At 35.7% G+C, this 15,626-nt stretch overlaps 1 protein-coding gene across 2 annotated transcripts in view; it reads left to right on the forward strand.

Annotated features, from left to right (window-relative positions):
* Smp_079370.1 (hypothetical protein) overlaps window positions 1–15,022 on the forward strand; it is a gene marked incomplete at both ends in the record, with an annotated part of 29,563 nt that extends 14,541 nt beyond the window's left edge. Inside the window, 7 exons of one of the 2 annotated variants that reach the window (XM_018793230.1) lie at window positions 4,262–4,554; window positions 4,594–4,842; window positions 5,712–6,206; window positions 7,359–7,560; window positions 11,510–11,866; window positions 12,875–13,493; window positions 14,617–14,751. In XM_018793230.1, the coding sequence (XP_018647764.1) occupies window positions 4,262–4,554; window positions 4,594–4,842; window positions 5,712–6,206; window positions 7,359–7,560; window positions 11,510–11,866; window positions 12,875–13,493; window positions 14,617–14,751 (2,350 nt within the window). Of the gene's footprint in view, window positions 1–4,261; window positions 4,555–4,593; window positions 4,843–5,711; window positions 6,207–7,358; window positions 7,561–11,509; window positions 11,867–12,874; window positions 13,494–14,616 lie in introns of both variants that reach the window. The other variant, XM_018793232.1, reaches the window with a different exon arrangement.
* Between the last annotated feature and the right edge of the window lie 604 nt (window positions 15,023–15,626).

The following is a 15,626-nucleotide window of genomic DNA, read 5'->3' on the forward strand; positions in this document are numbered from 1 at the left end:
ACAAAGAAACCTCCTAATAATCCTGTAGAACTAGATAGATTTCAAATTAAATCGGCATTAGCGGTTCATGCCATTTTCAATAATCATCAAATTGATTTCAAAAACATCAAAATACTACAGAAAGGTTTTTCCAATCACAAAGAAAGAAGAGTAGCTGAAGCTTTCCATATAATGCTTAATCCCACTGCCCTCAATAGAAAGGAAGGTCTTACCATACATCCTACTTGGACTATCTATCCTAGTCAACCAGTCTAATATTATTATTTACAATTTCACACCATTACATTACAAATTAACTCTATCCTTTGTCACTATAAAGGTCTCACATTTTTCATCATACAAACAAAAATTACATACATGTCACTTATGAATAATCACCTTGACCGCAGTGAAATGACGTGACATTGATTTATTCAGACCTGTTTTTGATTGATCACCTAATTATTTTTGGATTGTTCCGTTGTACTATTTAAACTTGGATTAATGTTAATTTGGTTATTTATTCTCTGAAGAAGTGGCTTACACTGAGTCACGAAACGTCAGAAAATCTAATTTTTCTACTCATTGGGATATTACAAATATATTATTTATTTATAACAATCTACCCAATGCTCAATTTATTCAAAATTATTTAACATATATTATGGTCCTAACTTCTAGTTTTCCAATGCCATGAATTCTCCTTGATATACCTCCCACAGTAGGTTGTTGCTGATCGTGTCCAGTCAGCGAACATCGAGGATCTTGTGTAGACTTTTTTGATGAAAAGTACAAGTATTTGTAAATAATTGTCTACGTAAAATACTCAATGTCCGTTGGTAGGATATCATCAGCAGTAGCCTACTGTGGGGGCGAACATACCAGCTCCAAAATGAATAGGAAATTAGGGAAGGACTCTGGAGGTGGGTAGTACATACACTGCGGGAACCATCGAACTGGATCATAAGATAAGCTCTCACTTGGGGTCCTGAAGGTAAAAGGAAAGGGGGAAAACCGTGGAACACATTGCGTTGGGAACTGGAAAAAGACATCAAAAAATGAATAGCAATCGGAAACTATTGGAAAGGATTGCTCAGGACAGAGTTCGGTGGAAAATCCTGATGGGCGGACTATGCTTTTCTACGAGGGGTAACGAGAGCACGTATGTAAAGTCGTCTCTTAGTCGAACCATGTGTGGTGCGGCAAATGTCTTTGTAGAATGGTCCGAAGACACTATACGAGACTATCGTTCCCTTGCCTTGGAGCGAATGCTTGTGTATGTTACGGCATCAATTGAATATACTGAAGTTGGACCATTATGCTAGATGATGGTGGTTGGGGTATACATGACTTATGCTTAATCACTGCCTACATCAGAGGGAGACGTTTGCTGGTGTAGGAGTAGGTGAGGAAAAATCTAGGTGAAACAAAACGCGATGCGGCACCATGTAGGTAAGTGCAAACTACCTAGTTGGGGTCCTCATGATCATTGTAACCAGTGGTTAAAGGCTGAATAACATGGCTCAGAATCGTTCCTAATCTCTCAGATGAATTCGATTTTTGTCTTAAAATAATTATATGTTTTGTTTCGCGAATCCATTCTTTTCTAAATCATAATATCTATACCTAGTGTTTTCTGCTATCATTGATACTGTCACTATTTCTACTACTGTGGGATTTATTGATAATTTCATCTTGTGCTGAAGTGGTGTGGTAACTTAAATCGACCCACACGTGTTCCAGGTTCTATGTCGCTTATGACTAATTAACCCGAAACCATTTAAGTTAGAGCAGTTGCATTAAACTTTTATCTTTGTCCAAAGCCGGAACATAACACTACTTGCAATATCTGGACCAGTGTCCGTCTGAAGGTTAACAGGTGTTCCATTAACCGAAATCTCAGTATATTTCCACTTTGCAACCAAATGAACACTCGAAATGTCTAATTTTGCACCCAAATATGCTTTCTACTGCCGATCCCCCATTCATTTTTGCGGGAATCTGTGTTAAAGCTGAACTGTGACCATGACCAGCATCAATAGAACCGTGGCCACTCATTTACCTAGATTTTAATGAACCATTCCAGGAAAAACAGTTCCTCATTGTCATCGATTCATTTTCAGAATGAACAAAAGTCTTTATAGTGGACAGTCTTTTCACCAATGCTATGGTACGGAAACTTATATCGATCGGTCGTTCTGGACTACCACATGCAGTATTTTTGACACTGGAACACGCTTAACTTCAATCCAGTTCGATGTTTTCCGTGTGGAAAACAATATTAATCACATCAGATTCCCATCATACCACTGTCAATTAAATGGTCAAACAAGACGGTTTATTGATTCGCTAGAAAAGCAGTACAGAAGGCATAAGGGGAAGGAGCATTAGAAGAAATCGTGCAGAATTTACTGCTAAGCTGGCACTCAACACAGATTCCCACAATAATGAGTGGGGAGTCGCCAGTAGAAAACATATTTTAGCGGTGAGTTCAAATGATTTTGCACAACTTGGAATTATAACTGTAAACGATGCTGTTGACCCTGGAGGTTTTTATCTTGACGAATTTTTTTGGTGAGGATTTTCCGCAGTTAAATCAAAATGGCTATGTGGCACAATATAAAAGAAACAGCCAGTCACGCACTAAATGAAAGTGAATGAGATATTCTAGTCAAATATAAAAAGAGTGTAAAGACGACTTAGTGATGTGAACAGAAAAACAAGCAGCTATTATAAACTACGGATACTATTTTTGGGACGTTATGTCATTTAATTCCAATTCTGTGAAACACATTTATTTTCACCCTTAGTTTATTCTACAGACCATAAGTTTTCGTTTGATGTATGATTCACTGCCATACCCATTTCTGTTCCAAAGTTATTGTAATTTAAACGTAGTCTTTGCTACTCTATTCTCTTACTCTAGACCCCAGTTTTGGACATAATTGTATTTTCCTAATTGTTTGTGCGTTGTGGTCATGTTAATCACGTATATTATTCGTGCACTTTTTTGCACTAATCTTAATTGGAACCAGATTGATATCGAGAATAGATCGAGTGGTGTTCCAGTTGGCTCGTCTTCTGTCGTGTGCGCTTGTCAACCGATCAGGTGATAGAATGATTTTCATCTCTCTATCCGAGGCAGTTAGTCTTACTTCGAACTCGTGATTCTAGCCTCAAGGTTGAACCATTCAGCCTATTGTGTCAAGGCCTTAATCTATATTGAGACAAGTTACCTTCTGTATATTGGTGCGTAGACAGATCAAGGACGTAACACAGCTAATTGCAGATTGAGAAACCTTGCTTAGTAAAGTACTAATAGATCCAGGGGATAAAATAAAACCGAAAAGTCTGAATTACTACCACAAAACCAACCCGGAATATCACAGTGAATTTAAGAAGTACAACTAACCTTCAAGTTAATCCTTCTGAAGAACAGTACTTATACGTATCCAGGCAAACCAGGGGAAGTGTTGGGATTGGATAAAACCCTAGATCTTATTCACTTTAATATTCCTCTTAATTTAGTGTGATATTTATTCAATATAACGTTCTCTTGTATGAACTTTGTTTAAAACCTATTTTTTATATTTCCCTTATTTCACTTACGGGTGATATTCATCAAATAGTCATCAAATATCAGTGATATATATATGGTCAGTAAGTCATTGCCATATTTTTACAAGATAAATACAATCCCGATCTGTCATCAGTTTTTATCTTTTTCTCATCGTTCAAATCTCCATGTCTTCCTCTAATATATCCGTTCTTTCTAGTTATGATATTGATCTGTATTTTCCATTTTCTTATTGTATTTGTATCTTTCAATTTGTATTGTTTTTTCTTTGGTACTGATGATACTACTTACTTTCACTTCTTGGTTTTTCTTTATTTTGTGGATTTCTACTCAGTATTCTTATAAAATAAGAATTTAAACTGGAATAAATTTTGGCGAATCCTACTTTATCTACGTTTTGACTGAAAATCTGATTTAAAAAAATTTCATATTTTTATCTGTAGCAAATCGTTCAGTGAAATGAATTTTTTACTTAGGTGTATGATATCAATAGGCTTCCCATTTAGAATTGAATGTCTGTTACCTTGGACACAACTGTTATTAAATAGCAATATACGTATTACTTGAGTACCTGTCGAACTGAGGCATTTTTAGTGGTTGACGTTTTTTGTCAGTCTGAGTTTGTGCTCATTATTAAATATAAGTAAATAAAATTAATAAAATGTAACAATTACATTTTCAACATCTCGACCTTTATCCTTTCAGATCTGAGCCTTATTTGGTGACTTTACCTTCGCAACCTTTGGACACGCTGAAGTTGAAAGAACTCTATCAGCCGTACTGCTCGTTTTGCTTCAAAGATTTACATTGTACTTGTAGTAGACTTTTGTCTCTTTCTTCTGATTCTCATGATTCATGTGATAATGGTTTTCTTAAGAAAACGTGTGATAATAAAAATATCTGCCTGATTTGCTCAGAAAAGCTTACGAAAGGCAATATTTCCAACGATACTTTTTTGCCAAACAACTGTTCACAACAGAACAACAATATTCATTCAGGTATTTCGTCTAATAAAACTCAATGCAATTTTATTTCAGCTGATAAAAATGGTCACCATAGTAACGTTCTTGCTGATGGTCCCAATACAGAACAAATGGAACTCAATTTTAAGTACAACCCTCATATACCCTTTTCTGTGTCTGAGCAGAGTGTCTTTAAGCCACTAACGGATTCTCCTGGTCACTCTAGTACGGTTTCTCTCTCTCAAGGTGTTCGCCGACGTAAACGATTACCAAGCAGCTGGTCTACTATTAGTCGAACACTGATAAATAACGGAGATACGTCAGGTAATTTAGGATTTGTCATCAAACTGTTTAATATCACTATTTTTGTTTTCTGTAATTACATATATCACACATGGACATTAAAGTTTTAAATATGTATTCGATAATCTAATTTTTCTTTGCTTTTTAGTGTTATCTCATATTTGTCTTACCCTTAACCTATACAGAAACGGAACGATTTCATATAGATACACTTTTTGACTACGTCATATTAGCGCTATTTCGCATGAAAACTAATTAACAAGGTTCTTATCAATCTTTGTCACTTGGACTTCATCCTTCCTTTTGTTGTCACCACTGTAACATAGAAAGTAATCGATCCTTCATTATATCATAAATTTATTCTCACATTTTATGTTTAAAGTAATTCTCAATTTTGTACTTGAATCATTCTTACAACATTCTTTTATTAGTGTTGATTGTGACCATAACTGGAAGTATCTGATAGCATTTGGATTCAAAGTAGTAAAAATTGAATTCGTATCGGCTTAAAATGGTTAATTCATAATAGATAGTATGCTCAACATTTGGTTAACAGACCTCAAATAAAAATGCTAAGTACATACGTTTTTCGTTATCGAGTTTGGCATTAGTTAGTTGAACCTAACCAACATGAATATACAAAAGGAAATAGTTATGAACTGTTACATAGAAGAAATATCATCACGTACTTCATAAGGAAATTCTATACATTTTACAATACTTATATATTAGTTGTGCTAGAAAATTGGTTCAGCATTCAAAGTCACATTCACAGTGCTGTCGATTTGCTTACAGCTTGGCTTTTGTAACCATACCTCACAATACGATTGAAATATCAAAATTTTGCATAATTGGTTTCATCGAAAGATTTTTTCTTCGTTTTTTTTAAGCGAACGTTACTCATTGTAACATTCATCCTATCCGTAGACATCAAACTGAATTGAATCGGTGTTTATCGAATGGAAATAGCCCACGACACCCCTATATTTCATCTTTGACGACGCCAACTATCATTCCAGGAAGCCAGTATGCCAGGACACGGCAACATACTTCCAGTACGTGTGAAAGTACAACGCCTTATCATAAGGACTCAGGCAATTCACATAGTTCCCCTTGTTCTCCAGCTACAAATAAACAGGGAAGTATCAAATCCCCACTAGTTTCCTTATCACCTTCTGCTACACCACTTTGGGCGGACGCACCTACTTATGCTAAACCGAAAACTGGGAAACACTATGTTTCCAGAGAGGTGATTCAGGCTCTCCGTATCGACCAAAAACAACAATTTTCGTCTGTTCCAGATAATGTGAAAGGCTTTGGTAACTGTTCTCAGATGAATTCGTCAGAAAATGTATGTCATATTGGGAACCATTCAAGTGAATCTGGTAAGGAGTTTATTGTATTTATTTGTTTTAAGTCATCTTTATCATTGTAGTTTGTTCTTCAAACATTTCAAATGTGTATATTAAGTTGTAAAAATAAATTTTTGTTGTATATATAACAATACATGTGTAGAGTTTATAATTTCAAATCCATACTTAAATTAAGTGAATCCACTTGTCTGTATAGTTATCAGTATGGGGTTGCACACAAGACCGAAGGTCCTGGATTCGAATCTCGCGTGCGGGATTGTGGATGCGCACTGCTGAGGTATCTGTATAATGTTTGATTGTATTATCTTTATTTCAAGTTATTTATTACGTATACAGGTATGTTTTCTAATAAATACTCGTAGCATTTACCAAAAATATATAAAGACGGCATTTTGCCTCTGTACGTTGACAATGTAAGTGTTATCATCCATTATGATACTTGTCACAAAAACCGTTGATTATCCGTGACTAATTCACTTTCAATTGACTAGATAGTAATAATGACTAACTCATGTTACCCAATTACTAATGTCTCTATGTTTCACTATGCACCTGATGCTTAATGTACACCAAAATTATGCTAAATAGTGATTAAGTAGCTAAACAATTCCATAATCGTTATTTGTAATTTAGAGAAGTTATATTAAAATTAGAATTTCCCTCTATTATGAATAGGAACTGTTGGAGCTGTTTATTTAAAGTGATTTTCATTCATTCGACTTTCAGTGCATTTTGATTGTGTTATTCAATTCATTGTGATTTTTTATTCAAGTGACATTTATTCAGTTTGACAAATTCTTTAAATAATAACTGCTTAATGGAATCGGCCTATAACTAAATAAACTCGAATATTAATTAATCTTCTTTGGTCTCTACCAAATTAATCTTCCTTACGTCATCTTTTTGGAAGTAGCCTCGGTTAGAAAAAAAATGGAACTATTGTGACCTGGTATTGAAGAATTGTTAAGAGCTATCGCTGTCATCAGAAACACAAAATATAGGCCTGGTGTTTCCCGTTGAGTTCTTTTTCAGGGATTTATCATTAGTCATTGTAAATTAAATCACGGGTTTCGTTATTGCACATTATCAAATAACGTTCTACAATTTTCTTTATAAGAGTTCTCAACCTGTAACTGTAAACTAATATCTTACCTCTTATTTTAGGTAGTACGTTAACATGCTTAACAGAGGCATTTGGGGGGAATGCGGTCTTTAAGTATAAACAGAAGCCGTCAAACGATCCTGCTCAATTTAAGACACCTTTTTATCCTGTAACAACAAATGTGTCGGATTTTAACTTTGTGTTTCAAACTACGTCTAATCGTGTTGTTGCGTCTCAAAGTGATAAGTCATTAAAAAATTCTAGGTAAGTATTATTTATTATGTCACAAGTACTTTCTTAGGCTAATCAGAAATTGTTTAGTAGGGTCAATGAATACATGTGTATCGTAATTACAGTTTATTTTGAAGATCTCTTCCTTTTCAGTTTCTTTGATTTCGACCTCCTTTTAAATGGTATATATTAAGTTTTCTCTAAATTCCATCCTCAGCATACCTTTCTTATCATTTACTTACGCCTGTTACCCCTCGTGAAGGAGCATAGGCCGCACACCAGTTTTCTCCATCCAACCCTGTCCTGAGCAATCCTTTACAGTTCTTCACAATTGTTATTCATATATACTTCTCTTTCCCGGCGCAATGTGTTCTTTGGCCTTCCTCTTTTCCGCTTCCCTTCCGGATTCCAGGTTAAGGCTTGCCGCATGATGGAGTTTGGTGATTTCCTTAATGTATGTCCTATCCACTTCCAACGTCTTTTCCTAATTTCCTCTTCATCTGGAAGGTGGTTTGTCCTCTCCCATAAAACGCTGTTGCTGATAGTATCCGGCCAGTGAATGTTGAGTATTTTACGTAGACAACTGTTTATAAATACACATTCAAATCCTTCCTACACCTCCTAATAACTCTCTTATCTCCACGACTAACCGTTCTCACGTCCGTTTATCACTTCGCACCGCTAGGGCAAAAGATTCGAGTACGCGGAACGTTATTCTTGGTCTCCTGAAACCATGCTCTAAAATACATGTAGGAACTTTTAACGTCCGAACATTGTGCCAAATAGGACAACAGGCTTCCTTAGCTAGGACTTTACAATCTTGCACCATCGATGTGCGCTGCATCTCCGAAATGCGCATACAAGATCTGAGTAGCGTCATTCATTTCACCTCACCATGTCATAATAAAAAACCAACTCGATTCACGCTTCGTGTATCTGGAAGCTCTGATTCTGCTTCCCGTGGCCTCTCTGGCTTAGGTATAGCGTTGAGTCCTAGGGCAGAACTAGCTCTTTTAGACTGGATCCCAGTAGACAGTCGTCCGTGCGCTGTCTGAGAAAACGGAACAGTAAGGGCTTGGAAAGATAGGGACACACGTCGTTGCCTCTTCGTCGTCTCTGCCTACTCTCCCACTGACTACAGCTCAGATGATGTAAAAGATGAGTTTTACAAAAAGCTTTCCAACCTTCTCTGAAAAGGTAGGCGCTCTGACGTAGTAATAGTGGCTGGTGACTTTAACGCTCAAGTAGGTAAACTGAGCGAAAGGGAAAGACACCTTGGTGGATCTTATGGTGATGGTGTCTGATAGTGTAATTCGTCGTATGAATTCCGTATGATGTTGACGATCTTCTCATGTACGCCATAGTGTTGAAAGATGTTCCATGAAGTTCTCTATCCAAGCTGTTAAATGCTCTCTCATAGTCATGAAAGTTGATGTATAGTTGACGAGTTCCATCCAATTGATTGTTCAACAATGATCATTAGTGTCGCGATTCGGTCTGTACACCATCAATCCTTACGGAATCTAGCTTGTTGATCTCGAAGTTGGCCGTCTACTGAACCTTTCATCCGGTTTAACAACACTCTGTTGAAAACTTTTCCTGGTACTGACAATAGTGTGATGCCTCTGCAGTCTTCACATTTGCTCAGATCTCTTTTCTTTGGTATGTTGATGAGGTATCCTTCTTTACAGTCTGTCTGCACTTTTTTCTCTTCCCAAAGCTTCCTGAATAGAACGTGGAGCATCTTTGCAGTTACTTCTATGTCTGACTTTAGTGCCTTGGTTGGTACGTTTCCCGATCTTGATGCATTGCCACTATTGATTCGTCGGTTGGCCATCCTGATTTATTCGACTGTTGGTGTGGTGACAGCTATCGAAATACCTGCATGTGATGCTTCGATTTCCAGTGAGTTTGATGGAGGTGGTTTATCTTAGAGTTCCAATGTTCTTAAATCTCGGTGACTGGCTTGTTTTCTTTGTTCTTGAACGGTCTCTCTGGTTTATTATATTTCCCTGTCAGTTTCTTCTTTATGTCATATGGTTGTTTCATATTTCATTCTCCTGCAGCTTTTTCCGCTTTTATTGCTAGCTCTTCCACGTATTTCTGCTTGTCAGTTCTAATGTTCTTCTTTACTTGCTCTTTTGCTTCTATGTATTCAGCTTGTGCCTTGACTTTCTCTGTTCTTGCTCAGTTGTCGTTAATTGCTTTCTTCCAGTCCTTTTCTTGAATGTTGTCCAGAATATCGATAGAAATCCATTCTTTATGGTGGTGTCTATTGCGGCTCAGCACCTCCTGACACATTGAGGTTAGTGCTTCTTTGATTCCTTTCCAATAGCACTCCATAGTAGTTTGTTCTTCTTTCAGTAGATTCCGTAAGGCTTGGAACCTGTTGTTGAGAGAGCTATCTTGAATTGGTTGAGTTTGTCAGTGTGTCGAAGGAAGGCTGTATTGAACCTTTGTAATGCTGTTTCTCCAGTTTTCCAGTGATACTTCAGCTTCGGTTTCACCTTAGCAACCACCAGGTGGTAATCCGAAGCTATGTCAGCTCCTCTCCTGGTTCTCACGTCTCCTATTGACCTTGTGAATCTTTTACTGATGCAATAATCTGATTCTCTGTAGTGTGAACTGATGAGACCCATGTATCTTTGTGTATGCGTTTGTGTGGGAATGTTGTTCATCCTAAAACCACTTTGTTGAATGCAAATAAATCTGCAAAACTCACCATTCTTGTTCCTTTCTCCCAGTCAGTCTATGTCGTCTCATGATGTCTTCATATCCGATGTTGTCCATTCCAACTTTGGTGTTTAGATTTCCTATCAGGATGGTGAGGTCCTTTCTTCATCATGATCGATTGTCACCTCTCATAAAATTGATCTTTATTCTCGTTACCACCATCATTGGTGGGTGCATAACACTGGATAACACTCATTATAATTCCCTCCTTTATTTTGAAGGATGCTTCGATGAATCTTGATACATGTGATTCCCATCCTATAAGTGGTTTTCGTGCTTCTATGGACAGCATCAGAGAAACATCTCTTTTAGTGTGGAGCACTTTCCTCTTTGTGATCGGAGTACAGCAGTATCTCACCCGTACCTAACCTTTGCTATTCAGCTTGGGTCTAATGAGTTTCGCTGATTCCGAGTACCTCCGTGTTTTATCTCCTCATTTCCGTAGCTATTTGATTAGTCTTGCCGGTCTCCCACATTGTCCAGACATTCCATTTACCTATATTAATTGTTGCTTTAGTTGTTAGGTCATTTTAAAATAAAGAGTCCAGATAGGTAATCATTTTGTTCTGATAGAGTAGAAATTGACAAATTACAAAATTTTGAACGTTTAGCAGAAGTCTTGGTGTTAATCCCGTACAAAAAAGCATGAATTAAGATGTCACATATTTAGATTTTTTTTTCATTTATGTTCAACACTAGACTAATGACAATATCTACATTGAATATACATATAAAAATACACGTTTAAATCTAGTTTCCTATCAACACTGTTGAACATCATCGTTGCGCACATCAGCACAATCAAAGCATAACAACTTATCTATATTTAATACAATACTTTCAAAATATTAAATTTCCAATTTATAACAAATTTCACTGAACGAAGCCATCTAATTGGTGCTCAGTGGGCCAGGAGTTGTGTAAACTAGATACCAAATAGTAAATCCTTCACTAGAGAGTTACGAGAAAGTTATTAAGTAAACTGTTATATCACCATAAAAATATCAAATATCAACAACTTAAGACGTCCCGATAGTAATCATACTTCGTGAAAGTTTAGTTGTCTGTTCTATTTCTGAAATAACTTCAAAAAAATTCAGTTATAGGAAATTTATGCTTGATTATTTGCGCTAATGTTATTAATGCACCTTGTCAAAATGAACTTTTATTATATTGTTTAATTATCATATTACTTAATATAGAAACATTTTCTAATCCTATATCAAACTAATTCTAAATTTTATATTAGACCGTATATTAATATGTTCCCGAATAACCTCCATGATGGGTTACAACCGTTATCTGAAAAAAATTCATCGATAATAACTTCATCTACTTCAACACAGTCTACTCACAGTCATAACGTTGGGAATAAACAACAAGATGTTGATCAAATAACCAACAATATTAGTAATAACTTCAAGTTACCAATGGATACGGATATCGTCTTTAAAAATCCTAAACATTATGTGAATTTATTAGGCTTACAAAAAAGTGGATTCACAGTTTTAAATCACTCAGATGCAACAGTGTATTATATCAATTTTTCACCAAATAATTCAGGACGTAAATGTTTTGCAGACCCAACATCTGTTCAATTACCGATGTAAGTCTTTGTTTTACCTTGTATTTTATCTTAAAGTTTTAATGAATAACAACAGCAACAACTTGTTATTCTGTTTATTTGAAAATTAACTAGATGATGCATTTTCTAGTGACACAAGGTATTAGAGAATGGTGGTAAATCAGTTGATAAGGTCATGAATCTTCGACTGAGATGGTTGGGCCACGTGTTACGTATGCCTGAACACCGATTACCACGACGCGCTATGCTGACTAGTATTGGGGATGGTTGGAAAAGAGTTAGGGGTGGCCAAACCAAAACTTGGCATCAGTGCTTGAAGTCACTAACTTCTAGTCTGAGCCATGTTGGCAGATGCAGACTACCTGGTTGGGGTCCGCGTGACTATCATAACCAATGGTTGGAGACTCTGTGTGACATGGGTCAGAATCGATCACAATGGCGTAGGTGTATACACTCTTTATCTTCCCTTAAACCTTAAGATTAAAATTTCTTCTTGAAGTTCTTCCTTCCTATACTATATCCTTATATACAACCTATCTTTTATATACTACCACCACTAAATTAACTATTTCTATAAATCCGGTGTTCATCTTATTGTGCTAACGAGGTATGGCAACTTGGACCGATGCATAAATGTACCTGGTCCTACGTTGTAGCTGACTGACTGACTAATGTTCGCTTACATGTGTTGTTCTAATTTTCACAATGGGAATCTTTAATAATGTCAGTATAACTGATTAGTGTCTAATTTAAACAAACATAATTTCATAATAGTGTTAGTCCAAATGTACAGTTCAAGTTAAAACTCGAAACTTTTGATTATCTTCAAAAATGCCAGGCTTTGGAGAAAAATTTAAACAATTTGCTTTTGCTTCATTGTACTTTCTACCAAATATTCCTGCTTCTGAGCCTTAATTATTCTATTGGTATTTCAGAAAACTGTATCAATATATGAATAATATTTTAATGAATTCGTGCTTTAAATGATATGAGCTAATCATTATACTTCGATTTTTATTTGTTACTTAGTTCCGATTCCTCTCTGGTGCCTCGTGTTCCAGCCTCACTACCTATTCTTTCAGGTCCTTTTCTGGACAGACCACCGACTCCACCAAGGCTGACGACATCTACGAATAATATTACTTCCGATGGTAATTCATCTATTCCCAAAACACCACAATTACATTACGCTCACCTTACACTATCTGACAAAGTAAATAGTTCAATGACAAATATGTGTCAACATAAAACATCAGATGATTTAACGAATGATGATGGTAATATTTGTCTTCACTCAACTCAATCTTTACAGTGTGCATTATCTTCTAATCCAAATTGTTCTGAAACTGAGTTCCTGGATCGTAGCTGTAACCTAGTTGGCAATAATTCTCATGACTGTTTCTCACAAGGAGTAAATTATGTAACTATAGATATGAGACAGACTAAAGCACTTTCTGAATTAGAACAAGAATTGCGCATCAGTACTGGATTAGTACGTAATGCTGGTTATCATATACCAAGGTCAGAATGTATCCTTCACAATCAGAATTGTGATAATGTGAAAACTGGTAATAAATTCACAGTGTTACGCAGGCATTTTACAATTTCATGCAACCTCCCCGCTTATTTTGCCAGAAAAAAAGGTGATGTAAGTGTGTAATTTCCATTTGTTAGGGGGCGAAATTTTGTCATAAGGTATCTTTATGGGATATTCTATTTCAAGATTTTCTTCCTAATTAAAATATCTATTGTTGCAGGCGTTGTAGTCTGTGAGCTAATCTCTAACTGACTGAAATAAGTAGGCGTAGCAAAACGTTCTTGGGATCGGTAAACACCAATCTCGTATATCATAAACTATTTTCACAAGAAACAATTTTAAATCACCTCAAGTAATTTATAAAATTATAATTCTTAAAAGCTATTATCTTGGATCTAACTATGCCTTCTAATTCAGTTACAAACATACTTGGAAAATTCTTCATAACACTTTGATTCCTATGCTCCTCTGTGTCATCTGTTTGCTGAAAATAAGTGTATCTATTTCCTATTGTCACAAACTTTGTGTGTCGTAAGTTAGAATTTGCATATACTCACTAATCTTTCTGCTGAGTCTCCAAAACCAACCATCAGTGTAAAGCAGTTCATTTATTACGTTGAAAGTTATCATACAAATAGGCTGAATATCAAAACAGCTTGAAATAATAATTGTACTACATTAATTTTTAATGATTTATGTCTTATTGGATATGATAATAATCACGGGATGTTATATTTCTCCCATAACAGAAATATATTCTGAACAAACTAGAAACATCTCTCATCTACCAGTCTGGTTTTAGATTTGCTACAATGACAATTGATTGACTGGTTATGAATAACATATTTTCATTGTTTGACTATTCTCAATGGCCACAGCTAGATATGTTTAATGCAATTAAAGTGTATCTAAGCCATATCATCAAAAGTCTCCAGCCATTGAACCCCTTCCCAAACAGGTAGTCTGATACATACATGAAGTTGAAGTTAGACATTAACACAGTTGGATGCCGGCTCAGTGGTCTATCGGTTAAGGGCTCCGGCTCGAGACTGGTAGGTCCTGGGCTCGAATCTCACGAGTGCGGGATCGTGGATGCGCACTGCTGAGGAGTCCCATAATAGGACGAAACGGCCGTCCAGTGCTTCCAGGTTTTCGATGGTGGTCTAGCTTCAATTGACCCATGATTTCAACTATGAACATACATAATAATAAAATATGGTTTCTTTTGTTTCAGACGGTTCATGCATTAACAAGCTCTCCAACAAATTCACAAGGAAAGAAACAAAATCATGAAAATATCACTTCCATGACCAATCGAGTTATAAAGCGTTTAATCCATTCATTTCACCTCCCACATCACCAAAATTAGCATTGTAGTAAAACTGTCTAAAGCCAAATCAGTTGTTTCTATTTTTTTTTGTATTTATCCCTACCCAATTTATTATTTAATTAAAGAATAGTACTAAATAACATCTGCTTTACACAAAGATTCATTTAATATGAATAACAAACTGTTTAATTTGACCAATGCGTGCACCATTATATTAGTGTTGCAGAAATATGTTATTTTTGTATTATTATCATACATATATGTATATTTCTTTATCAATCTTTTTTTTATAATAAAGTTATTTTTGTTCTCTTTTGTTTTGTCCTTTCTTTCCCATACATATTGCCGTTGTTAAACAATTTTATTCTTCTTTTAAAGTACTAGTTGCGACTTTATTTATCGTTTCGATCGGTTGAGTATGCGTTGAGCACAATCAGGTTATTTAGTCAAGTTAAAACTCACCTAACTTGAAATTCAATTAATTTACTGTTTCAGAGTGAGTCACATTATTAATGAAGTGTCATTCAGATTCTGTATATGAGGGTTCGATTGACTCGAATTGAAATCAGTTTAAGACTTAGCACTTTTTTTAATGATGTAAATCACTAAGCTTCATTAGTGTAACTACTGGCTATTAAAGTCTGACGCGATTTGAGTACCCAAAAATAATCCATTTTCCTGTGATAACACGAAGGAGTTCAGATATATTTTCAAATGTAACTAATTTGACAAATGTCTGTGCTGGTATGCAATCTATAAATCATCAAATCTACATCTGAAACGAATGACAGTAATTTAGAAATCCTTTTTCTTTCGTCCCTACTTTGTGCGTATAAATGGTTAGTTTTAGGTCACTGACTAAGATAATGAAGATTTCGTACTAAAATTAACAACTAATCAAGGAGAAAATGACA

This window comes from Schistosoma mansoni, chromosome 1 (genome assembly GCF_000237925.1).
Source record: "Schistosoma mansoni strain Puerto Rico chromosome 1, complete genome".
Classification (NCBI taxonomy): domain Eukaryota; kingdom Metazoa; phylum Platyhelminthes; class Trematoda; order Strigeidida; family Schistosomatidae; genus Schistosoma; species Schistosoma mansoni.